We start from the raw sequence: 22,954 nt of genomic DNA, 5'->3' as shown, positions 1-22,954 counted from the left end.
GTTCAATTCCCGGTCAGGGCACATGCCTGCGTTGTGGGCTCGATCAATGATTCTCTCATCATTGATGTTTCTATCTCTCTCTCCCTCTCCCTTCCTCTCTCTGAAATCAATAAAGATATATTTTAAAAAAAACAAAAACACAAAAAGAATAAAATTATCTAAGAATGAATTTAACCAAGGATTTAAAAGACCTGTATTCTGAAAATTATAGGACACTAAAGAAAGAAACTGAAGATACAAATAAATGGAAGCATAGACCATGTTCATGGATAGGAAGAATTAACATCATTAAAATGTCCATACTACCCAAAGCAATCTATAGATTCAACACAATGCCTAACAAGATACCACTGGAGTATTTCACAGAACTAGAACGAATACTCCAAAAATGTATATGGAAACACAAAAGACCCCGAATAGCCACAGTAATCTTGAGAAAGAACAAAGTTGGAGGTTATCATGCTACCTGACATCAAACTATACTACAAGGCCATAGTTATCAAAACAGTATGGTACTGGCATAAAAATGGGCATATAGGTCAATGAAACAGAACAGAGAGGCCAGAAATAAACCCACTTTTTAAAAAAAAATTTTTATTGTGCCTGACCGGGAATCAAACTGTGACCTCCAGGTTCAAGGGTCAATGCTCAACCACTAAGTCACAAAAGCTGGGCTATATCCACCCTTTACAGTGAATTAATATTTGACAAGGGAGGCAAAGACACACAATGGAGTAAAGATAAGTCTATTCAATAAATGGTGTTGGGAAAATTGGACAAATACATGCAAAAAATAAAATTAAACCACTTTCTTACACCATACACAAGAATAAACTAAAAATGGATTAAAGACTTAGATGTTAAGACTTGAAACGAAACCATAAAAAACCTCGAAGAAAACATAGGCAGCAAAATCTTGAACATTTCTTTTAGCAATATTTTTTCTGATATATTGCCTCAGGTAAGAGAAACAAAAGAAAGAATAAACAAACGGGACTACATCAAACAAAAATATTTTTGCACAGCAAAGGAAACCATCAACAAAATGAAAAGACAACCCACTTAATGGAAGAACATATTCATCAATGATACATCTGATAAGGAGTTAATATCCAAAATTACTAAGAACTTATATAACTTAACACTAAAAAAACAAACCATCGAATTAAAAAATGGGCAAAAGACGTGAACAGACACTTCTCCAATGAGGACATATGGATGACCAATAGATGTATGAAAAGAGGTTCAATGTCACTAGTCATCAGAGAAATGCAAATTAAAACCACAATGAGATAATCACCTCATACCTATCAGAATAGCTACCATCAATAAATCAACAAAAAAACAAGTGCTGGCGAGAATACGTAGAAAAGGGAACCCGGTTCATGCACTGTTAATAGGAATGCAGATTGGTGCAGCCACTGTGGAAAGTAGTATGGCATGATCTCACAAAATTAAAAATGGAACTGCCTTATGATCCAGAGATTCCACTTCTGGGAATATATCCGAAGAAACCCAAAACACCAATTCAAAAGAATTTATGCATTCCTATGTTCACTGCAACATTATTTACAATAGCCAAAATCTGGAAACAGCCCAAATGTCTATCTGTAGATGAGTGTATATAAAGCAGTGGTACATTTCTACAGTGAAATATTACCTGGCCATAAAAAAGAAAGAAAACTTACCCTTTGCAACAGCATAGATGGACCTGGAGAGCATGATGCTATGTGAAATCTAATGAACAAAATAAACTAACAAAACATAAAGAGTCATAGATAGAGAACAGACTGACAGCTGTCAGGGGGGAGGGTAGTTGCAGGGCTGGGTGAAAAAGGTGAAGGGATTAAGCCAAAACAAAAAACAAAAACAAAAAAACCCCTCATAAACACAGATAATGGTATGGTGATTACCAGAGGGAAAGGAGGGTGGGGGAGGTAAAAATTGTATAAGGGGGGTTAAGTGGTGATGGAAGGAGACTTGATTTGGAGTGGTGAACACATAATGCAATATACAGATGATGTATTAGAGAACTGTATACCTGAAACCTATATAATTTTATTAATCAATGTCACCCCAATAAAGTTAATAAAGAAAAAGTTGTAATAGTCAACAGTTTGAGTTGTTTGCTACCTACAAATAGGCAAATATATACACTTTCGATTTAAATTAATGCTTTATAATGTGTATTATAATTATTGTTGAAAACGTAATTAAAGCTGCTATATGATTATATTATTATAAAATGTTGAGTAATATCCTAATTTCCTTCAATTTCAAGATTCTATACTAATTTTTATTATGGCAAAAAAGAAATTAATATAATGGTAGAAAAATGCAGTATCACTAGTATCTTTTTTCTTACTGTTAAAATACCCAATAAATTTCCAATACTATTCTAACAAAATTCTAGATAGTAAGATTTTCTTTTAATTAAAGGTTACGTGAAACAGTGATTTTAAATATTATATTTAGAAGGCCTATTTATATATCCCAGTCCTCTGGTGCTCAGTTACTATTGCTCATGCAAAACAAGAATAACTAAAGTTTTTTAAAAAGCAAAATTTATAAAGACAAGAATTTAATTAATCAAATTGCCATGAACTGTCCATGAGATAATCTTCTCTGAAGGATATGTCCCAGTCCTATTAACAGGATTTTCTGAAATGCATGAGGTCAAATCAGACTACATCCAAATAAAACCAAACACAGAGATAGGAGCAGCGGCCCATGCATGGAATTTATTGTGTGCTACTGTTTATAAAATACTCAGATAGTCCTGCACATGCATAATATTTCCAACTTAGACAGGGGACCATACAGGGTGCACTTTCTGGCAAACAAAACAACAGATGGTTCCGCTGCCTGGAGCTCTGAGTTGTATTCCAGGGCATGAGGGAAGCAGGCCACCAAAGTAAAGGGAAATACCAAACTACAGTGGCAATCAATACAGGTCAATAATTGTGAAAAATTAGCACATGGTTCCATTTAGTTTAACCAAGCAGTTCTGTAGCTATCAAAAGAAAATGTTCAACATGCAGTCTTGACTTTTATGCCTCCACTAACACCTGAATGATTGAATAGACCCATTGTTGCTTCTATGCTGCATTGCTTAATCAAAAAACACTTCCAGAACATTTTAAAATTTCCTTTGCATCAAAACATAAAAATGATAGAAAGCCAGCAGCAAATAACCCTGGTGGCTATTTAAGCAACTTGAGTACTCACAATAAACTAAAATTTCTCATAACATCTAGGTAACTTATACATGTTGTACCTGTACATCATAGGTCTATATATTAAATATTTGCAAAATGAAAACATGCATACACAAAATACGTCAAGTTTTACAGACATGATTTGAATTAAAATTTACTTTGACAATGTACAAATTTCTTTTAATGTATCTTAAATGAGTAATTCTGTAATTCTGTATTAATTTTGAAATTTAGAGGTTTTCTTCTTAAATCTCTGGGGTGTAAATCTCAAAAGATCTGGACAAAAAGATTCTAAATTAGTTTTTGGATTTGTGTTCAAGTAAGAGAGTGTGTCTAGAAATAGGCTGTGCATTCATAATTAAAAAATACCAAGACTATATTACAGAATTAGCCACATTTAAGAATATAGACCTGAGGTCAGCATTTTGTATAAACACCAACTGGGTTTTTCAGTATTTCTCAGCCCATTATTCAAAATACAGCTTAGTAACCTCAGAAATGTATTTTAAGACCATGCTAGTTCACCCTTTAAAGACATTTCACAGGGGGGAAAGTCCAAGTTAGCTCTTAGGATTGCATTTGAAGTCATGGTTGAAAAACAAAATCTAATTCTACTGAAGGGAAAAAGAAATCTCATTTGTAAACTTAAATGTGTGAACCACAAGCATAAATGGAGGTACAGTGGCCCTCCAATGGAAATTGCCCCAAGCCCCTTGCTCACTGCTCTCCACCTTGGCAGCAACGGACCCAGTCTTATCAGATAGCACATGTCCCAGGGCCCTCAAGCCTCCATCCAGGAAGGGGGCTGTGGTCTCAAAAGCACAATGGTTTCTCCAGAGGGACTGTGACATTTACAGTCAGCTTGTCCGACCCCTCCAGCTCCTCGGGTAATCTGTCCATTTGGGGCCCGAGATGCGAGAGTCCCTGGGAAGCCGTGGGTCACTGGGCACTATGGTTGCCAGTCCCGTGGTTCTCAGTGGCATGTGCGGTGTTCAGAGAATTGAAACCATCTGGCTGTACAGCATCTTTCCGGGGTGGCATTCTCTCATTGATCCTATCCAAACCCTTTGCCTCTTCAAAACTGCAGATTCTATGTGGTGGAGAGAATCCTCGTATTGCTTAACAAAATGCAAATTTGATAAGTCAGTAATTGAAAAACAGTTCTGAGATTTCAAAAACATAATTATGATTTTTAAGAAGACATTAGCTGTATGTAGCAACATTTAAATCTTACGTTAACTGAATCCTATCCCCGTTCCAGACTTCCCCTTAAAATGTGAAATGTTTAAACCCAAATATAAACATGACAGCATCAAAGATGACAAATGTTAGCGTAGCCTTTAAAAAAACACAAAAATAACCCTCCCATGTCCCCCAAATCAACCTTCAGGCAATGGTCTCAGGGTCTCAGTCTGAATTCTACTACACCAATTATCTCCTACCTCAGACCCAAAGATCACCAGTGACTATCACAGTAAGGCAACATCAACAATGGGGGCAAGTAAGGAGGCTAAACCAGGTTAATCCTTGACACACAAATCTGTGCCAAGAGCTTGGGAGAAGGGTGAAGTTAAAATTTAGCAGATCAGAACTATCTTGGAGGCCAAGGTATCATCACTCAATCACCATCAATATGAAAAGGAAATGCCTCCAGGAGTTAGATCTGTGTTTGGCTGATAGCAAAAAAGTATTTATAGTTTCTTATTTTAGAAGATGTCATCTTTAATTCACTGGCCATCCACTGCATGTTCTTGGGAAACCTAAGTCAAAATAAATGGCAATTCTCCTCCAATTGTTATAGTTTCTCATTTACTTCATCTGGAATGATGTATCCTACATTATTAAAATGTGCATAGAAAAGATTTCCATACTACTGGTTAAAATCTGGTTGCTTTAATATGTGCAATTCCTGGGATTCAGAGTCTGTGCATATGGAACCAAATAAATGGTTGGTCAGCAAAACATTTAGTAATGTGTAATTTTAAGCCAATACATGATATACATGAATATAATATTATCAGCAAACACTAGCTCAAACTGCAACAACAACAAAAAAATCATAGTGATACAGCTTCTGCACTCTTAGGTGAATTACTGAAAATGAGTAAAAACAAACTCAAATCTATGTCTAGAGTGGGTTTAACTTAGAAAAAAAATAATCTGAGTAGCACAGAATCATGCAAAATATGGAATAGATGTTTATATACAACTTTAAATGCTATATTATTATAGCATAACATGCTGTACTCTAAAGAATTCAGGAACATTAAATGCTAGTTGGGTGATATGCTATAAAAGGGGAAAAACCAGATTGTCACTATGGAAATCAGTCCTTGTGATTAAAAAACAAAGAGAGAAAGAGAGAGAGAAATGTGACTTAAACTGGATGAGTCAGTGAGTCTGATTCACCTTGAGTTGTGCAAGCTAGGAGTAAGACACACCCCAGGATTCTCTGATGCCCACCCACACACCACAGATCTCTGCCCAGTGCAAGGACTCTGATCGTACCTTTTTCAGCCTCAATAGCCTCAACTGTGGCTGTACAGAAGTGAGCAGAGGCATGCAAAATGAATGAGAGAGATGAGAAGGGTCATATTGTACAGCAGAAAAGGCAATGATCACTTAAAATAACACAGTACCCCATACTACATCATCATTTACAATTTAACATAATAGTACCCATATTAGAGAGCCCCATCCAATCCCCCAATTCCTGATACAGCACAGTTTACACGCAGCACTATGACAACATTGCTCAGAGCACAGAACACACAGACCTACTGTAAACACAGACACTTCAGCACCCATGCAAATGCACTCCAGTATTAATTACCCATCTTGAGTTCAGTATTCTGATGGCCTTAGAATTTTCCAACATGTTTATTATATCATATCCATCACAATTACAAGGAAATTCTCTAGCGTGAAATTATGATGGTAGAATTGTAGCAGAAGAACAAACAGGAGATTCTTTACTTTCATGTCTAACTAAAATAATACTCATTACCAGTTGGTTCCCTAAGATATAAACTAGAAAAAGTCAGCAATGTTTTTCCTGTTGCTTCTGATTCATAGGGTAATGCATAAACTGCAAAAGTCGTTGTGGCTACGATAAAATTTAGGGGCAATAAACTTGGTGAGTTACTCTGAGTAGTTCCGTAGCTCTGTTCTTTGTGGGTAACAGAAAAGCACCCTCTTGTCTACTAGGAACGTCCTTTCTATTCTAACGTTGGTGTTCCAAATATCTAGATATTAACATCTATAGCTTTAAAAGATCCACTTATGTTCAGTTTATCATGAACTCACATCTGCCTCAGGTACTAATAACCTGCATTCTCAAGTAAAGACGACAGACAAAGGGCTACTGAGCATCTTTTCAAACCCAGCTACCAACTATAGAGGAATCAAGAGATAGAATCGAGATCTTACAGGCAATAAATCCTAGTTATTTCATGATATGGACATAGGTCATATAAATGAGAAATGCATTCTTGGTAAAGCTTGTCTCTACCCCACAGAGAATTTCAACATATTTAGTTATATATTTTATAGTCAAAGATTCCTTTGGCTCACTTTTGGGTTCAAATTGTATAAAGTACTCACATTGAGAATCAAGATCAAAGATTGCAGAGGGCAATACTGCCTGATAATACTGCCAATTCTGCACTTTACCCAAAGTAAACACACTCCAAATATTTACAACAATAATGCCCCAACCCTTCTACTTTGCTTCTTCTACAATAAGGCCACTTAGAATAATTTTTCCTGAAATAAGCTTTTAGTAGTATACATGATTCAGAAATAAATTTTATCCAAAACAGTTATTAATGTGAAAGGACACTGATGAATCTAAGGAATTAAAGTAGGCTAAATTAGAAAAGCTTGTTGATCTCAACCAGATAATAAAATGAAATGGGGACCCAAAAGAAGTAGGATGAACACTGAATGAGGGAAGAATTAATTCTCTTTAACTGTTAGATATTATAAATAAAAGCAGACATGCTTCTTGTATACCACTGTACAAATCACCATTTGCAAAATCTAGTCCTGTACATTTGGAAAATAGTCTTAGAATTTTCCCAGATAGAAAAACTGGGATAAATGAACTATCTCTTCTTGATCAGCCCTGGAATACCTATTCTTCAAAATGTGGACTATTTTCTTTATAATTTAGAAACTGAACGGGGGGGGAAAAATGCCAATAAGGGTACCTTTAGAGTTTGTGGTAACAGAAGTGATTTTATGTGAAATATTTTATAACTTTTATCATATATGGCAATTAAAAATAACATCGCTATAAGAATTAGTATCTATTTGAGTGTATCAATAGTTTCAGTATATTAATAAATTTTTTAAATGATGATACGAGGCAATATACTTTTGAAATCATTCTATGAGCTTTTAATTTGATATGTAAAAGCATTTTCTAGGTCAAATGATATTCTCTGTCCTTTCCTGGGGCCTCTAAATGCTCCTAAATCCTTTGCAGAATACAAAATAGCTACCATAGTCAAAACTGCATATCATGTCAAACTTAGAATTAAAAGGTCATTTGAAACTTAAACATTAAGGTGGAAAGAAATAGATCTGATAATTGCAAAATTCTATCTGGAAGGCACTATTTTTCCTCTATTTGTTTTCAGTTTTTAGAACATCTTGATATGGCCTTAAAAAGTTTGAGTATAGTGCTGTTTTAAATTGTGTTCCACAATATTATGTAAGATAAATGATCAAGAAAATTAGACATGACTAAAAACAGAGATGGCCACATATAGGTTTTGATGAAAGTAGCAATATAGGACTCTCTCAATCAAATTTCCATGAAGAAAATGCACATAAAATATGAATATCAAATACTACTCCAGTGGAGTTGTGCAGTTTGTAAAAACACTCAAGAAATATCATAAATTAACTTTAAAGTTATTGAGAAGACAATTTTTATTTTTTGACAACAGAGCTAAGGGCTTAAAATTTAAAAACTTTATTTTTGCAATACTTAATTCTCAGTTATTCACATCAGGAAACATGTCTACTAAAATTTTAAATGTTAGATAAACTTTTGAAAAACACAAAGTTGCAGCTTTCAAATGAGTTTCATTATTTGTTTCAAAATAAGTCTTTCTTATGCTAGGGAAATCACTTCAACCAAATGGTCAAACCACAGTACCATGAGCCATCACTGGCAGAACGAGGGAGCTGTCTAGTTTCCCAAATTGGACCCCTTAAGCTCAGCACCAATCAGTAACTCACTCTATCCTGGGAATAGACAGTAAAATTGTCAGTAAAATTGTCTTTCAAACCTTCCCTGCAGTTGGGGATGATTTCAAAGTTGAAGACAGAGCTTCAGGCTGCATGCAAATTAAAAATAAATAGAAGTGCTGAGCTGCCAACAAAGCATTAATTAGCACGTGCTAATTTGTGAAATCTGAAGGAAAGGTTTGTTGCGGAAACAATGTAAAAGTAATAATATATCTGAGGATAACTGCGAGATGACTGTAGTGTAGATTTATTTATGAAACCCTTTCAGTTTTCTTTTTCCCTTCTGAACAAAGAGGAGGAAGGTATAACATTTTCCAAGCTATTAGAATTCACCTTCTTTCTATTAACATTGTTATAAGTTTTACTGAATGTTTAAGATCTTAATTTGTTTTAATCAAATTCTTTTTAGCTCATTTTTCTAATGTTTATAACATAATAAGAAAAATGGAGGGCAAGGAATATAAAGAAAATAAAAGATTTTTAAAAAATCAAAAAAGAAAACCTCATTCAGAGTAAAAATTTGAAACTATAATTCCAAAACATAGTTGTATTTCTCACATATGCCAGTGGTGGTAGCAGACAACACAGTAACATATAAAATAGAACATGAAATAGGCTACAAGTAGAAATTATTTGTCTACAGGAAAAATTCTTTTATTTATTAATTTAAGCATTTATTATGAGACTGAGTGAAATGAAATTGTGAAAAGTCAATCTAATTTAAATTTATTAAAAATTTTAAGTTAAAATTTCCTTTTTTTTTTTTTGCTTTAAACATTTACTAATTACAACACCACAAGAAACTGTTAATCATGACTAAGGAAAACACCAGATCTGTTGCTGCCTATTTTAATAGAGCAGTGACCCTTGGAGGGCTGTCAAAAGTGGCTACAATAAAACATAAATTAAGCTTTCCATATCACATTTTTTGCTTTCCAACCACAAGGGAAAGAAATCTAGACTTTGAATTACTGTGCACAGTCTATAACATTCACAACACTCTCTTCTACTTAATCTGTAATGGGCTTTCAAAAAGTTAACCCAGTATTTACAGAAATATTTACGCCAAAAAATGTTAGGTGATTTTTTTAAATATAAAATATTCAATGAGCCAGATTACAGGAATGCTTTATGTATAATTCTTTTTATTTTCATGCAAAATAAAAGCACACTTAATAACACCCTTTCGATTTTGACTTACAGGATTTAAATTCAACCCCTTATAACAACGACTTAATATCTAATGTTACATTCATGTTCAGAATGCACAAAGTGCAGTAACGAATGCAGCAAACCTCAAAACAAGGTGCTACAAAGTTGCTTCTACATCAAAAGACAAACAAGTGTCTGATAGAGAAATTTAATTTAACATACTTTTACAGACATACAGCTAACCTAAAGAAAGACAGACAGATTTAGGAAAGCAGCTACATCTGCAGAGGAAGGAAACAGCATGTTACAGACAGTCGATTATACATAGAACATTTGACAAACACCACAGAGAACAAACTTTGGCATCATTTACCAGGGTACAAAACCTTGCACAAATCTTTTGGCAAGTGCGTGCATAAGTAAGGTTCTGGGGCCCAAGCAGATTGTTAATTCTAAAATTAAGTATCTGATAATAAAAGCATAATCTAATACAATTACATAAATTTTAAAAATTAAAAATAAGAAACCTGAAATTACATTTCCATTTTAGTAATATGATATAGTATATACTGAACTCACATTCTGAAACTGGGGCTTTTAAAAGAAAAGGGTGCATTAGATAAATAAATAAATAAATAAATAAATAAATAAATAAATAAATAAATAAATAATTCAGATATTATGATATGAGCTGCTCCCATATCATTTCATGAAAAGCTGAGAGACTAACCACTATTTTCAATTAAAACGAATACCCATTCTATCAATTTTCTGCCCTAGTCAGGTTATTAGTCAGACACTACCTATTATAGTATTCTGCCTGTGTCAGCTGCCAAGACAGGAACTAAAAAGCAGAAGGAATTCCCTGCATGCATTATGTGTATTGTTAGCAAAAGAGTGAGGTGTGCCCCAGTCCATCTGAGGCACAGCAAGTTGCATAACATCATTACCACTTTGCAGGGTCTGTCGTCCTCCAGCCAACACTCCACTAGGCAACATCCCTGTGGGAGTCAGACCCTTGAGTGTCAGCACACTTTCACTCTCCTCCCTATAGCACAAAGATATAACAAACATCAGGGACTCCCAACAAGTACTTAGTTTCAAAGAGGAGATGGGCCCAGATAGAGCCCATGTATATAATTTATTATATGCATTGCTATTACCATATTTTCCTCAATTCCAAATACGCATTTTTCCTTATTCTAAATGTTTCAGATATGAGGTTATACCTTACTACTGAGGCATACAGTTTTTTCTGAAAACCTTTATTAAATAAATATATGGTAAGGTTTACAATCAATGGGCATTATACAATTAAGAAAATACGGTATTTCATATCCTTTAAATATCAAATGTTTCATGTAATCACTTTAGCAAACAAATTTTAAAGGACTGACCCATTCATGTGCACCCTTAACCCTGGTGTTCCTGAAAGAACCCCAGGAAGACAATTTGTAGCTCCAACGAAAGGGACTTCCGCCCCATTAGCGTAGCTCAGCAGCTGAGCATCGGCCTATGATCCAGGAGATCATGGTTCAATTTCCAGTGAGGGCACAGGCCTAGGTTGTGGGCTCGATCCCCAGTAGGGGGCGTGCAGGAGACAGCCGATCAATGACTCATCGTTGATGTTTCTATCTCTCTCCCTCTCCCTTTCTGAAATCAATAAAGACATATTTATTTAAAAAAAAGGGGGGGGCTTCCTATATAGATAAGCAAGTTCACCAGGAATACTCTAACAAGTGCCCCCTTCCTTCTTATCCTGCTCTAATTTTCAATGAGTAGACACAGTACTATCATCACAAAAGGACAAGAGATACCAAAGGTGAATAATAATAATCACAAAGGTCAAAAACCCTAGTTTCAAAGGGACTTGTGTTTCCCTCTTCAATGTGTAAATGTAGAACTTCTTTATAGGGAGAATACTACCATATTGCTTTTAGATGTCAAACAGGACATTGCTTGTTAACAAAGTACAATACAAATAATTTCTATGAAACAAATATTTAGGAAAATGTATCATTACCTGAGAACAGAGAAGACCCTTGCCATCTTGCCAATTGCTCGAATTTTGTTTCTTATGATTTCTTTCCGGGCTGCAGCTGAACCTACTTTCAATGGAATAAATAAAAAACTCAGGTTTAGGACATTCACACTTGGACCATTCTATCAGCCTGTTCCACACTCATCTGAGTTAACACCAAGCCCCCTGCCACCCGCTCACATGGAGGAAACTAGATGAACTCATGCCAAAAAGCTTCTCACTCCTTCAATGTTTAGCTCAGCATTGGTCTAATACTGGGATCTGATAGAGATGCAAATGAAAAGTAATTCACAAACTTTAGGACTCTCTCACTACTGACTAACCAGTAAAATGACAATGGGAAAGAAAGTACAACCCAACCTGTATCACAAACCAAATGACAAGAAGATGTTAACCCTACAGTCTTTGTTTAATTCTCATGAAAGCCCATGGCATGCAGACTAACAGACAAAAACTGGTAATAGCCTATAGTCTTCTGTTTAACTATTATAAAAGCCTTTGACATGCAGGCTGGAAATATCCCATCATACTATGACAAAATAAGCTTCCTTGCAAAACAACAGTATGAAGCCACTACTATGCAGGTGACCCAGAACTAAGGGCCATACCAGCATTTCAACAACAATGCACATCTCAACCTCAGGAACTAGGTATCTTCTAAGGGCATGCAAATATATACAAGCTCTTGCATCCTTAGGTGAGTATGACACAAGGAGAGTGAGCAATGAGAAAAAACTCCTTAAAAACATGGCTAAAGGATCACTAATGCCTTCCTTCCTTCCTTCTTTTTTTGAGAATTTTTATAAGAGATTATTTAAGCTAAAATGAAGGACAACTGCTGGGGAGCAAGATCTCAAGTGCTCTCTAATGCTTCATTTCTAAAGGGTTACCTGTGTTGTCTATCACTGATACAGAAGAGAATATACCAAAATAACTGGATCTTTAGCTGATGAAACATTAAAAGCTTGTATCTTCCTTCCCTCAGCCTCCAGAAAGAGCCACCACAATCTCAGTCCTATCATCTCACATATAGCAACTAGAACCACTTTGGACCCCAGAATGTGGTTTCTTAGAACTGTGCTTCAACATGATAAAAACATATATATGGAAGCACCATGGTTGAAGAGAAGGTTAAGGAAAGGCTAAAGACACTAGACCAAGGTATACAGAGGTCTGAACAACCATAGTCTTCTGGGCTAGAGCATCTCATTTAAAATTCAAGTATCCCACAAATATATATAATTAAAAACTAAGATAATGACTGGATAATGACAAAGAAACAGAAAAAGAAATCCAATTTCAAAGATGAAAACAAAAGAAATATTTTAGAGAAAACAGGCTCCATGATTATGTTTAAGGTACTATAAAGGGTAATATTATGAGCACTGAAGCTACAGCTTTTACAAGTCCAAAATGGTGTTGGTTCCATGGCACCACACAGGTATTTTTAAGATGCCCCCTGCCCCAAAATTACTAAAAGTTTCAGAATTGTTGAATATTAGAATTTGAAGAGACATTAAAGATATTGCAAAGTTCAATCCCCTTATTTTATAGACAAATAAACCAAGTTTACTAAGTATTTTGTCTAAGGATATAAAGTAAGTCTGATTCTCCTCAAATAAATTAATATATACATTTTGTTTTAATTGACAAAATTTTTAACATAGCTAGGAGAGGAGTATGGGGATGGGGGAAGATGGCTGTAATGAAGTACACTGATATTTTCAGTCTTAATTTATATAGCTGTAAAACTGAATGCTATGTAAACTCTACTGATTTCGAATTTAAAAATTCACTGGAATATAAAAACATTGGACAAATCAGGATTTTAAATCAGTCTACAAACACATCATGCATAATATTAAAGTAAATTTCCACAGTAAAATTACTTTGGGGAATAGACAGACAATCAAACACCCCTAATCATGCAGGGAAAAGTACAAAACATTACAAATAAGCAAAAGAATGAAATTTAAAAACAAGAGGAATGAAAAAGAGGGAAAAATATTTCCATGCACAGAAAGACAGATATCTTGGAATATGACTTCTAAAAACATCAAATTCTAACTTAGATAAAACTTAAACTAAATTTTCACAAGGCCCAAGAGGACTCTGCATACATAGTACTCAAATGAATGTGCTAACTTACATGGACATGAGGACAACTTATGAAGTCATATTTCAAAACAATGTTACTCTGTCTGGTCTGTACCTTTTTTATTGCCATATATGAGCCGTTCTTCAGATGGAGAGTCCAGAAAAAAGGAAGTGAATGATGGAGAAAAGGTGGTTGAGACAAATAAAAAGATAGAGATTTAACTTGGCAGTGGTACTGAAGGATGAATGTAGAAAGAGAGAAAAATGAAGGCCCTCATATTTGAAATTTGAAAAATGCAGTACTGTAGGATGCGGTGAATAAAAGAGGGATGCCACTGTGTAGAGCTCTAAAGGAAAGGTTTCTTAAAAGATATGTGTGCAGAAGAAATTATGGACAGAATGATTATAATATTCGATGAAAGTAGACAAATTAGGGACAAAAATACACGTGAAAACACATAAGACTGGTAAAAGACTGTGCTAACAACAACCGTACATTTATATTGATACCCCTAAAGAAATGTATCACCCATGGAAGTATGTTAAGTGAAAGGTAATGACACAAATATGATACAAACTCATGTGGTTCTTCAAGGACACCAACATCTGCAAAATCTGTAGTATATACAGAGAAATGTAGGTAACTTTATAAACTACCTCAGAGGAAAACCTCACCCACTCCCAAAAAGGAAAGACTAAGCCTCCCGCACTCCATCATAGCACACAATTTCCTGAATCTGAATTGCAGAACGTCTGCACATACTCAGGATCAATAGTATATGCTTTTTGTTCCTAAAAGAAAGTAATAGCTCTAAGAGTAGGCAGTAGAGATGTTTCATTTGGCCTTTCCATATCTTCCATTCTAATGCTGAGTGAGATACATGATTCCATTATAGGAAATGCAAAGTTTTGGGTTAGTAAAACTATAGCACATATGGATTATGTATTTTCTCTACCAAACTCAAGATACCACAGAAATCAGTGTTCAAAAATTATTTAATGATTAAATACCTCTAAAAGGAATGCTGTGTGCATTTATATATGCAATATGTTTATGCAAATATTTGCCTTTAAAAATAACCCTACGGCCCGGCCGGCGTGGCTCAGTGGTTGAGCATCGACCTATGATCCAGGACATCGAGGTTTGATTCCTGGCACCCGCGGCACACGCCTGTGTTGCGGGCTCGACCCCCAGTAGGGGGAGTGCAGGAGGCAGCCCATCAATGACTCCGGCATCATTGGTTTCTCTCTCTCTCTCCCTCTAAAATCAATCAATAAATATATATATATATATAAATAATCCCACACATGCATTAAACATACAGAAAAACAAAGACCATCCCTTAAGAAGGAAGAGAATCTTATTACTTTACCCAATTTCAAACCTGAATAAGCAAAAATTACTCTTTCCTTCCTGCCACTGGGAAATCTCCAATCTTGCTCTATCCCTTTTCCCACAGAAAAGCTAAACCCTTATTCTGCCTCCACAGAAATCTCACTCCACCAAGTTTTCTTTGTAAGTCAGATTTCTCCCCAGGCCCAGTCCATAGGATGGTTCTACTGCTGAGCAGAAAACAGAGGAGAGGACAGAAGGCATGCTATCATGGTGAAAGGAAAGAAGAAAAGATGAACAGAGTTATGGAGAAGAAATGAAGAAATATGAATAAGGGAGAAAAATAAACCTAGTCCCAGTAGCTCTCTACCCTACCCCCAGCCCAGTATCTATCCTAATTTTCTCCCCTTTCCTCCATTCCTCAATGTTCTTCATCCTGTAAACGACTCTCATTCCTCCGTGTAGACTGTAAGACCCATATTCTTAAAATTTTCTTGGAGTATAAGGGTAATCAAGTACTAATACTTGAGTATAAGGGTGAAAAAAAGAGGAACTCATTATATTTTCTTATAGAAACACTGTCATAAATAGTGCTAACAATTTTTTCAGTTACTTAAAAGTGGGAAAGAATTTTCATCCTGTCTATTCCCCTCAATCTATGGATGAGAAGATCTTAAGAAGTTAGGTAACTTTTCTAGGATTACACAGCTAACATAATGGTAGAGCCAAGACACCTGACCACTGATCCTTTCCACTAAACTACACTGCCTCTTTAAAAATCAAACGTTGAGTGTAGATTATTTATGCACTTGTTATATCATTCTAACAAGTGCATAAATAAGTACAATTTATCATGGATAGGAAAAATATTGATGAGACACATTAAATCTCATTAGAAGAACTATAATAGTATTTTATATTTCCTGTTGAATCCCCAAAACTGATTCAGTGTCTACATCTATAAAATCATAGGTACCTAAACCATGTACTACACTAGACTTAACAGGGAAACTTTTTTCCTTTTCATTATAGGAAGAGGACCACAGCATTACCTGTCATCGCTCCTACTTAACATACTATTAGCAATATTGATACAATTTTTTAAAGAATAAAAAGAAGTAAAAGGTAAAATTATAGAAAATAAGTAATATTCGCCTTTTGCAAATGACATGTTTTTAAGTTAAGGAAAACAAAATAAAAATTACCATAGGAAATGATTTTTGATACAAGTTGTTAAACATAAAATAAACTCACAAATACATAATTATTTTATACACAGTTAGAAAATACATTGCGAGATACCAGTTATAACAGTAATAAGAATATAAAATACTAAAGTATTAATTTAACTTGGTAATAGCAGATTTTTTTAAAGAAAAACTATAATTTTAAATGGGATAATTATATATTAAATATATCAAATGAAGTAATTATAGTAAATGAACTACTTATATAGAGCAAGAGATCTTGATCTTAGTTTGGAAAACTAAATATTATTTTTTTTAAATTTCCTAGATTTAGATATAATTTCAATATAATACCAATGAAAGCTCCTACTTGATATTTCACAGAATTTGGCAAATTAACACAAAAATTTATCTGAAAATATTAGTGGGCTATGTACCCAAAATTATTTTAGTCACTATATCAATACCTATAACATTATCAAGTAGTTACTATTATCTTCATTTGGAAGATAAGAAACTTGAGGTTCAGAAAGACTAAGTAACTTGCCTGAGGTCACATGGCCATTATAAGGAACAGAATCTGAACCCAGACCTACTCTTAAAAAGGTGGTAGCAGAACAGTGAAAAGAAATATCTAATTAAAACTATTTAAAAATTGTATGGAAAAGACAAATATGATGAAACAGGTTAGAATTAAAAACTTCTACACAAACATGAAAAAGAGAATTAAAATAAGAAAAAAATAAATATTATTCAGTAAAACTTACTGAATAATAAAAAACCTGATATAAATAATTTATTTCAGTTAACAAGCCAGAGTAAAAAAAGCATATCTCTGTCTGCCACCAACAGATGGCAATAGTAGACACTTGCACACAGTAACTTGGAACAAATTGGCTTACAATAGGGTTTAAGAACTGAACATGTTTGTAAGTAGAGAAATGTCAAAATAGTTTTTACTCAGATTTTACTTGGTAAGTGGTCAACTGAAATGGACAATTCACAGAGTTGGAAAAGTAGACAGTAATTTTTTCCCTTAACTTTAAGAAAATGTAAATTAAACTAACTATAATTTCTTACTATATAGCCACCAAGCAAAATAAGTAAAAATGAGGAAAATCCAATGAGCTGGGCCTGTGGAGAAATAGATCTATGGATTCACAGTGAATCCAGCAGGAAGCACTTGCTATTGGTCCAATTCTTCTGCAAGTAATCTGGCAATTCATAGCTAAAATAATAAAGCTAAAATTTATATTCTTTGGCTCTGTAATTCTCTTCTGGAAATTTATTTTAAGAAGGAAAATAGAAACTATTGTACAAATATGTTTACTGTATGTTACTCATAATAAGGATAATTTAAAGCTACCCAAATGCCAAACAATATGAGATTAACTATGAAAATTATTGTATAATAATATACTTAGAAATAAGTAGCTATTAAATTTTACCAATACGTAAACCATATTTAATATATGGGAACATTTTATATACTGATTATAACTATGAAAAGTATGCTACAACAAAGATGTGAAGGGCATATGGAAGAAAATAGTTTTCAGCTTATAAGTTATTTATGTCCTTGTTTACTCAGTGAATTAAATTTAAATAAATATTTAAATTTAAAAGTTTAAAATAAAAATTTCAAAACATAAAAAATAAATTTTGTTTCTGTGGAATTAATTTATACTATAAATTCACATTAGATGCATAGGCTGGTTGGCTTTCATAAGAACTAACAACTGCGTATAACCTTGTTTCTATGGAAAATATGCTTTCTGAATCTCAAACAAAACTAACGTGGTTTCTTAGAACACAACAACTCATAAGTTGGGACAGCCTACTTTTGTTTTTGGAAAGAAATAGCAACAGCACTGACGGTTCAAGTATGTTTCTGATGCACTAAGCAACACTGCGCAATGAAACAAAAAGCATTCTATCCTTCTCAGCAGTGTCTATAATTCATGAAGAACCACATCCTTTTATACCTTCAATTTTCCCCTCCTTCTGTTCTTTCTTCCAAATTTCCCCTTTCCCAAAATTCATCTTCTTCCCCATACAAACAGAAAAAAAAATAAAATCACTAAAATTATTTTAAAATCTTACTTAAAATAAATAATATCTGAAAAAGTGATTGTCACTTATCAAATAGCATAGTCATTTGAGAGCAATGACTATATTTTGCAAGAGTGTGTGCTGAAGCTGGCAGCTAAGAGATACCATTTCACAATGAAAAAATAGTAAAATGAATAATCATACCATCAAACTGGTCTTCACCTTCAGTCATCAGTTCATCATCAGAGCAAATACTCAGAACATTTACCAACATTTCTGTCACTATTCCAAAGGAAAAACAAACAGTTAACATTTGCTGCCCATATTCAACTCTCTCTCTCTCTATATATATATATATATATGCACACCAACTATTTATATAAATGGTCAAATGATTAACCCAAGAAGACTAACACATTCTGATAGTAGGAATGACGGAATTAAAAGACATAAAAGCTTTCAAAATGAAAGAAATTCAATGGATAACAAATCTGAGAGAGATTCTTTATAGAATAAGTTTTTAGGTCTCTCAGGGGGAAAAAAGAAGCCCTACAGAGATAAAAACAGAGATGGAAAACATCTAAATATTACACTTAAATTCTTCACTTATGAGTACAGCATTAAGGAGTAAGAAAAAAATCACGGCACAGTTCCACTGTTGCAAAAAAGTCCAAGGACTCAATCTTTTAAAAACTGGCTCCAACAACTCCCCTGAAACTTAATTCTTAAGATTATTAATGACTATCTAACAATCTGAATCCATGATTTGTTCTTAGGCTTAATCCACCTTTATCATTCTACCTATTTTTCCCTTGGTTTCCAGAATCTTACTCTTACGGTTTTCCTACCTTTAGTCTATTTCCCCCTCAAATTTGGATATTCTAAAGATTCTCTCTGCAGTCACATTCTTTTTATATGCTCAAATTTCTTAGTGATTCCATCTATTACTATATAAAGTACCATCTTTTTGTTTTGTTTTTAATTTTTTTTTTAATCCTCACTTAAGGATATTTTTTCCATTGCTTTTCAAAGAGAGGGAAGGGGGAGAGAGAGAAATCAATGTGAGAGAGACACATCGATTGGTTGCCTCCTGCATGCATCCCGACCAAGGCCAGGGACAAGCCTGCAACTGAGGTACATGCCCTTGGCCAGAAATGAACCCAGGACCCTTCAGTTCACGAGTCAACGCTCTAACCACTGAGGCAAACTGGCTAGGGCCTTTTTGAAGATGATTCCAAATTCTGTATCACCAGTCTCGACTTCTCTTTCAAAGTCTGAATTTCCTTGCTGGTTTTATTGGCAACCATCTTAAACTATTTGTATACTGTCTATCTTCCCTACCAGGATGAAAGCTTCATGAGTGTAGGATATTGTTTTGTTTGCCGCTATATCCCAGGAGCCTAGTACAGTGATTGGTACATGACAGGCATCCAACAAGTATCTGACAAATGAGTAAATAAAAAAGGTACAATAAATTTCAATTAATAAATAAAAATGCTTATTCAATATTCTGATGGCACCTAGAAATGGAGAGCTTTGGGATTCAGATATAAAATTCCAATCCCTACTCTCCAAAAGCTTGCTAACAACTGCATGCCACAGAAGAGTGATGAATACTATTCTATAATTATGTACAGGTAAACCAAACATCTGCTAGGGAAAGGAAGGCTTTTGGTAGAGGAATCATGAAGTAGGAGTTTGCCCAGGAGAGGGCAGATAAGACATTCTAAAACAAAAGTTAGAAAAATATGAGACAGTCATATGGATCAATGAAATACAATTGAGAGTCCTGAAATCAAACCTCACATTTAAGGTCAACTGATTTTTGACAGGTGCGCTAAAGAATCCAGTGGAGAAAGAATAGTCTTTTCAACAAATGGTGTGGAGAAACTGGATATCCGCATGCAAAGAATGAAGTTGGACACACTTCCCACTTTACACCATATACAAAATTTACTCAAAATGGATCAAAGACCTAAATGTAAGAGCTAAAACTATAAAACTCTTAGAAGGAAATATAGGGGTGAATCTTCATGAACTTGGATTAGGGAACAGTTTCTTAAATGTGACACCAAAAGCATGAGCAACAAAAGAAAAAATAAATAAAACATCAAAATTTAAAACTCTTATGTTTCAAAGGATTCCATCAAGAAATGGAAAAGACAAACCCACAAAACAGGGGGAAATATTGGCAAATCATATATCTGATGAGGGACTTGCATCTAGACTATAAAAATAATTCTTACAACTAAATAATAAAAAGAAAAATAATACATTTAAAACGAATAAAGGATTCAAATAAACATTTCTTCAAAAGAAAATATGCCAATGGCCAATAAACACATAAAAATATACTCAACATCATTATTAGGGAAATACAAATCAAAGCTACAATGACAGGCAATTTCATATCCAATATGATGGCTGTAATAAAGATACATAATAAGTAACAGTTGGCAAGGAAATGAAAATATTGGAACCATTATACACTGCTGGAGGGACTGTAAAATGGTACAGCTGCTTGAGAAGAAGTTTGGTCAATCCTCAAAAGGTTAAACATCCATCCATATGACCCAGGAGTTCTACTCCCAGTTCTATACCTGAGAGAAGTGAAAACATATGTCCACACAAAAACTTGTATACAAATGTTCATCACAGCATTATTCATAATAGTCAAAAAGTGGAAACAACCAAAAGCCCATCAGCTGATGAATGGATAAACAAAATGTGTTACAGCCATACAACAGAATATCACTTGGTCACAAAATGGAATGAAGTATTTATTCATGCTACAAATCGGTGAACCTTGAAAACATTATGGAAAGAAGCCAGTCACAAAAGACCACATATTGACTGTATGATTCCATTTATATAAAATGTCCAGAATAGGCAAATCTATGGAGACAGAAAGTAGATTAGTGGTTGCTTCGGGCTGGCAAGGAGAGGTGGGGGAAATGGGGAGTGACTGCTAATGGGCACAGAGTTTCTTTGGACGGATGATGAAAATGTTTAAAAATTGATTGTGGTAATAGATGCACAATTCTATGAATACATTGAAAAAACACTGAATTATTTAATTTGAACAGGTTAACTGTACAGCATACGAATTATCTAAAATAAAACTGTTATGAAAAAATAAAGAAAAAGTATGAAGACATGAAACTTAAAGAGCACAACACATTTAGAAGATTGGCTATGCTATGCTGTGTTATGACTAGAACACAAAGAATACGAAAGAGAATTCAAGAAATGAGGCTAAAGACAAAGTAGGGAAAGTCCAAAAACCTTGTGTGACAAGTTAAGGTCTATCTTGAAAGCTAACAGAAGCCATTTAAGGATACTAAATAGCAGCTTTTAAGTATATAGTCCTTTTCATCCAAAAGCTTAGCTGTGAAGAAAATGCAAGAGAGTAACGTCAAGGTAGTAGTCAAAGGTATCAGGTGGGGGAAAATGTTATTTATTTTTTAGTTAAAGATCAGATAGATTTGAACAATTTAAAAAAGAGCTTAGTAGAGAAAGTTTGAAGATATAGAGGAACTGACTGATGAAGCAAGTTTATGGTAAAGCAGAAGGGTAATAGAATCCAGGGACAACAGTAAAAGAATTCAAGATGAGTGCAGCTTATGAAGCAGGGGAACAGCAAGTAGAGAAAGCTCCCACTACTGTTTTGTATTTTCTCTCAGAGTGAGGGAAGGTACTGGAAAAAGACATTGAGAAAAAAGGGTGAAAATTTAGACTACCCCCCAAAGGAACTGGGAGAGGAAGCTGAATGACATGAAGGATGTTTGAGTGCTGTTAAGAGCCCAGCTAATGCTAGAAATCAAAGGGTGGTACCTATTTTTAAGGCTGTATAAATATCTTCAGCAGTGCTCTATATCCTGGCTATAAGAACAGAGAAATGGATGACTGGATTTTACTGGGGCTGAATTATAGGATAAGCGAAATAGAAAAACAAGAGATAAAAAAGTATGAGGATGTCTTAAGAAGAAAGAGAGGGGCCCAGCCAGCGTGGCTCAGCAGTTGAGCATCGACCTAGGATCCCAGGAGATGGGGGTTCGATTCCCGGTCAGGGCACATGTTCGGATTGCGGGCTCGATCCCCAGTCGGGGGCGTGCAGGAGGCAGCCGATCAGTGACTCTCTCTCATCATTGATGTTTCTCTCTCTCTCTCTGTCTCCCAATCCCTCTCTGAAATCAATAAAGATATATTTAAAAATAAAAAAAAAAAAAAAAGGAAGAGAGGGAAGGAGGAATTGACTAATAAGAATAGACTGGTCAAAGGCCTAGCAATTCCAATGAAGGTTAAGAGCAGCTATAATCAGAATGAGGGATTGCTAGAATTACAGGGGTTTTCATCAGAGGGTTTAATGACAGTGCCATATCATTACCAGACTAAAAACATCCAAGTTATCTTTAACCATTCCCTCCCCTTAAACATGCAATCCTGTTAAGTCTCACTGATTCTATTTCTATAGTTCTTGCAGTTCTCCTCTGCTTTCCATTCCTAATCCTACCAGAGCTTCATTATGTTTCCATTTGACTCTTGCTATAGCTTCATAAGAGGTCTCCCAACCTTTAGTCTTCCTTCCAGCCTATTTAACCAAAATAATTTTTCT

The 22,954-nt window shown here is 34.6% G+C and overlaps 1 protein-coding gene across 4 annotated transcripts in view; it reads right to left on the bottom strand.

Annotated features, from left to right (window-relative positions):
- Positions 1-2,715: 2,715 nt before the first annotated feature.
- Positions 2,716-22,954, bottom strand: part of PPP3CB (protein phosphatase 3 catalytic subunit beta) — a 45,211-nt gene continuing 24,972 nt past the window's right edge. The window contains exons 10-14 of one of the 4 annotated variants that reach the window (XM_016224040.2): positions 18,544-18,621; positions 11,653-11,737; positions 10,580-10,677; positions 5,727-5,756; positions 2,716-4,336 (exon numbers count right to left, since the gene is read on the bottom strand). In XM_016224040.2, the coding sequence (XP_016079526.1) occupies positions 4,158-4,336; positions 5,727-5,756; positions 10,580-10,677; positions 11,653-11,737; positions 18,544-18,621 (470 nt within the window). In that variant the 3' untranslated portion in view covers positions 2,716-4,157. The remainder of the gene's footprint in view (positions 4,337-5,726; positions 5,757-10,579; positions 10,678-11,652; positions 11,738-18,543; positions 18,622-22,954) is intronic. The other 3 variants (XM_016224042.2, XM_016224043.2, XM_016224044.2) reach the window with 3 other exon arrangements.

This window comes from Miniopterus natalensis, chromosome 14 (assembly GCF_054644295.1).
Source record: "Miniopterus natalensis isolate mMinNat1 chromosome 14, mMinNat1.hap1, whole genome shotgun sequence".
NCBI lineage: Eukaryota > Metazoa > Chordata > Mammalia > Chiroptera > Miniopteridae > Miniopterus > Miniopterus natalensis.
Note: the sequence above shows the minus strand (reverse complement) of the source record. Positions and strands in the feature narration are given on the sequence as shown.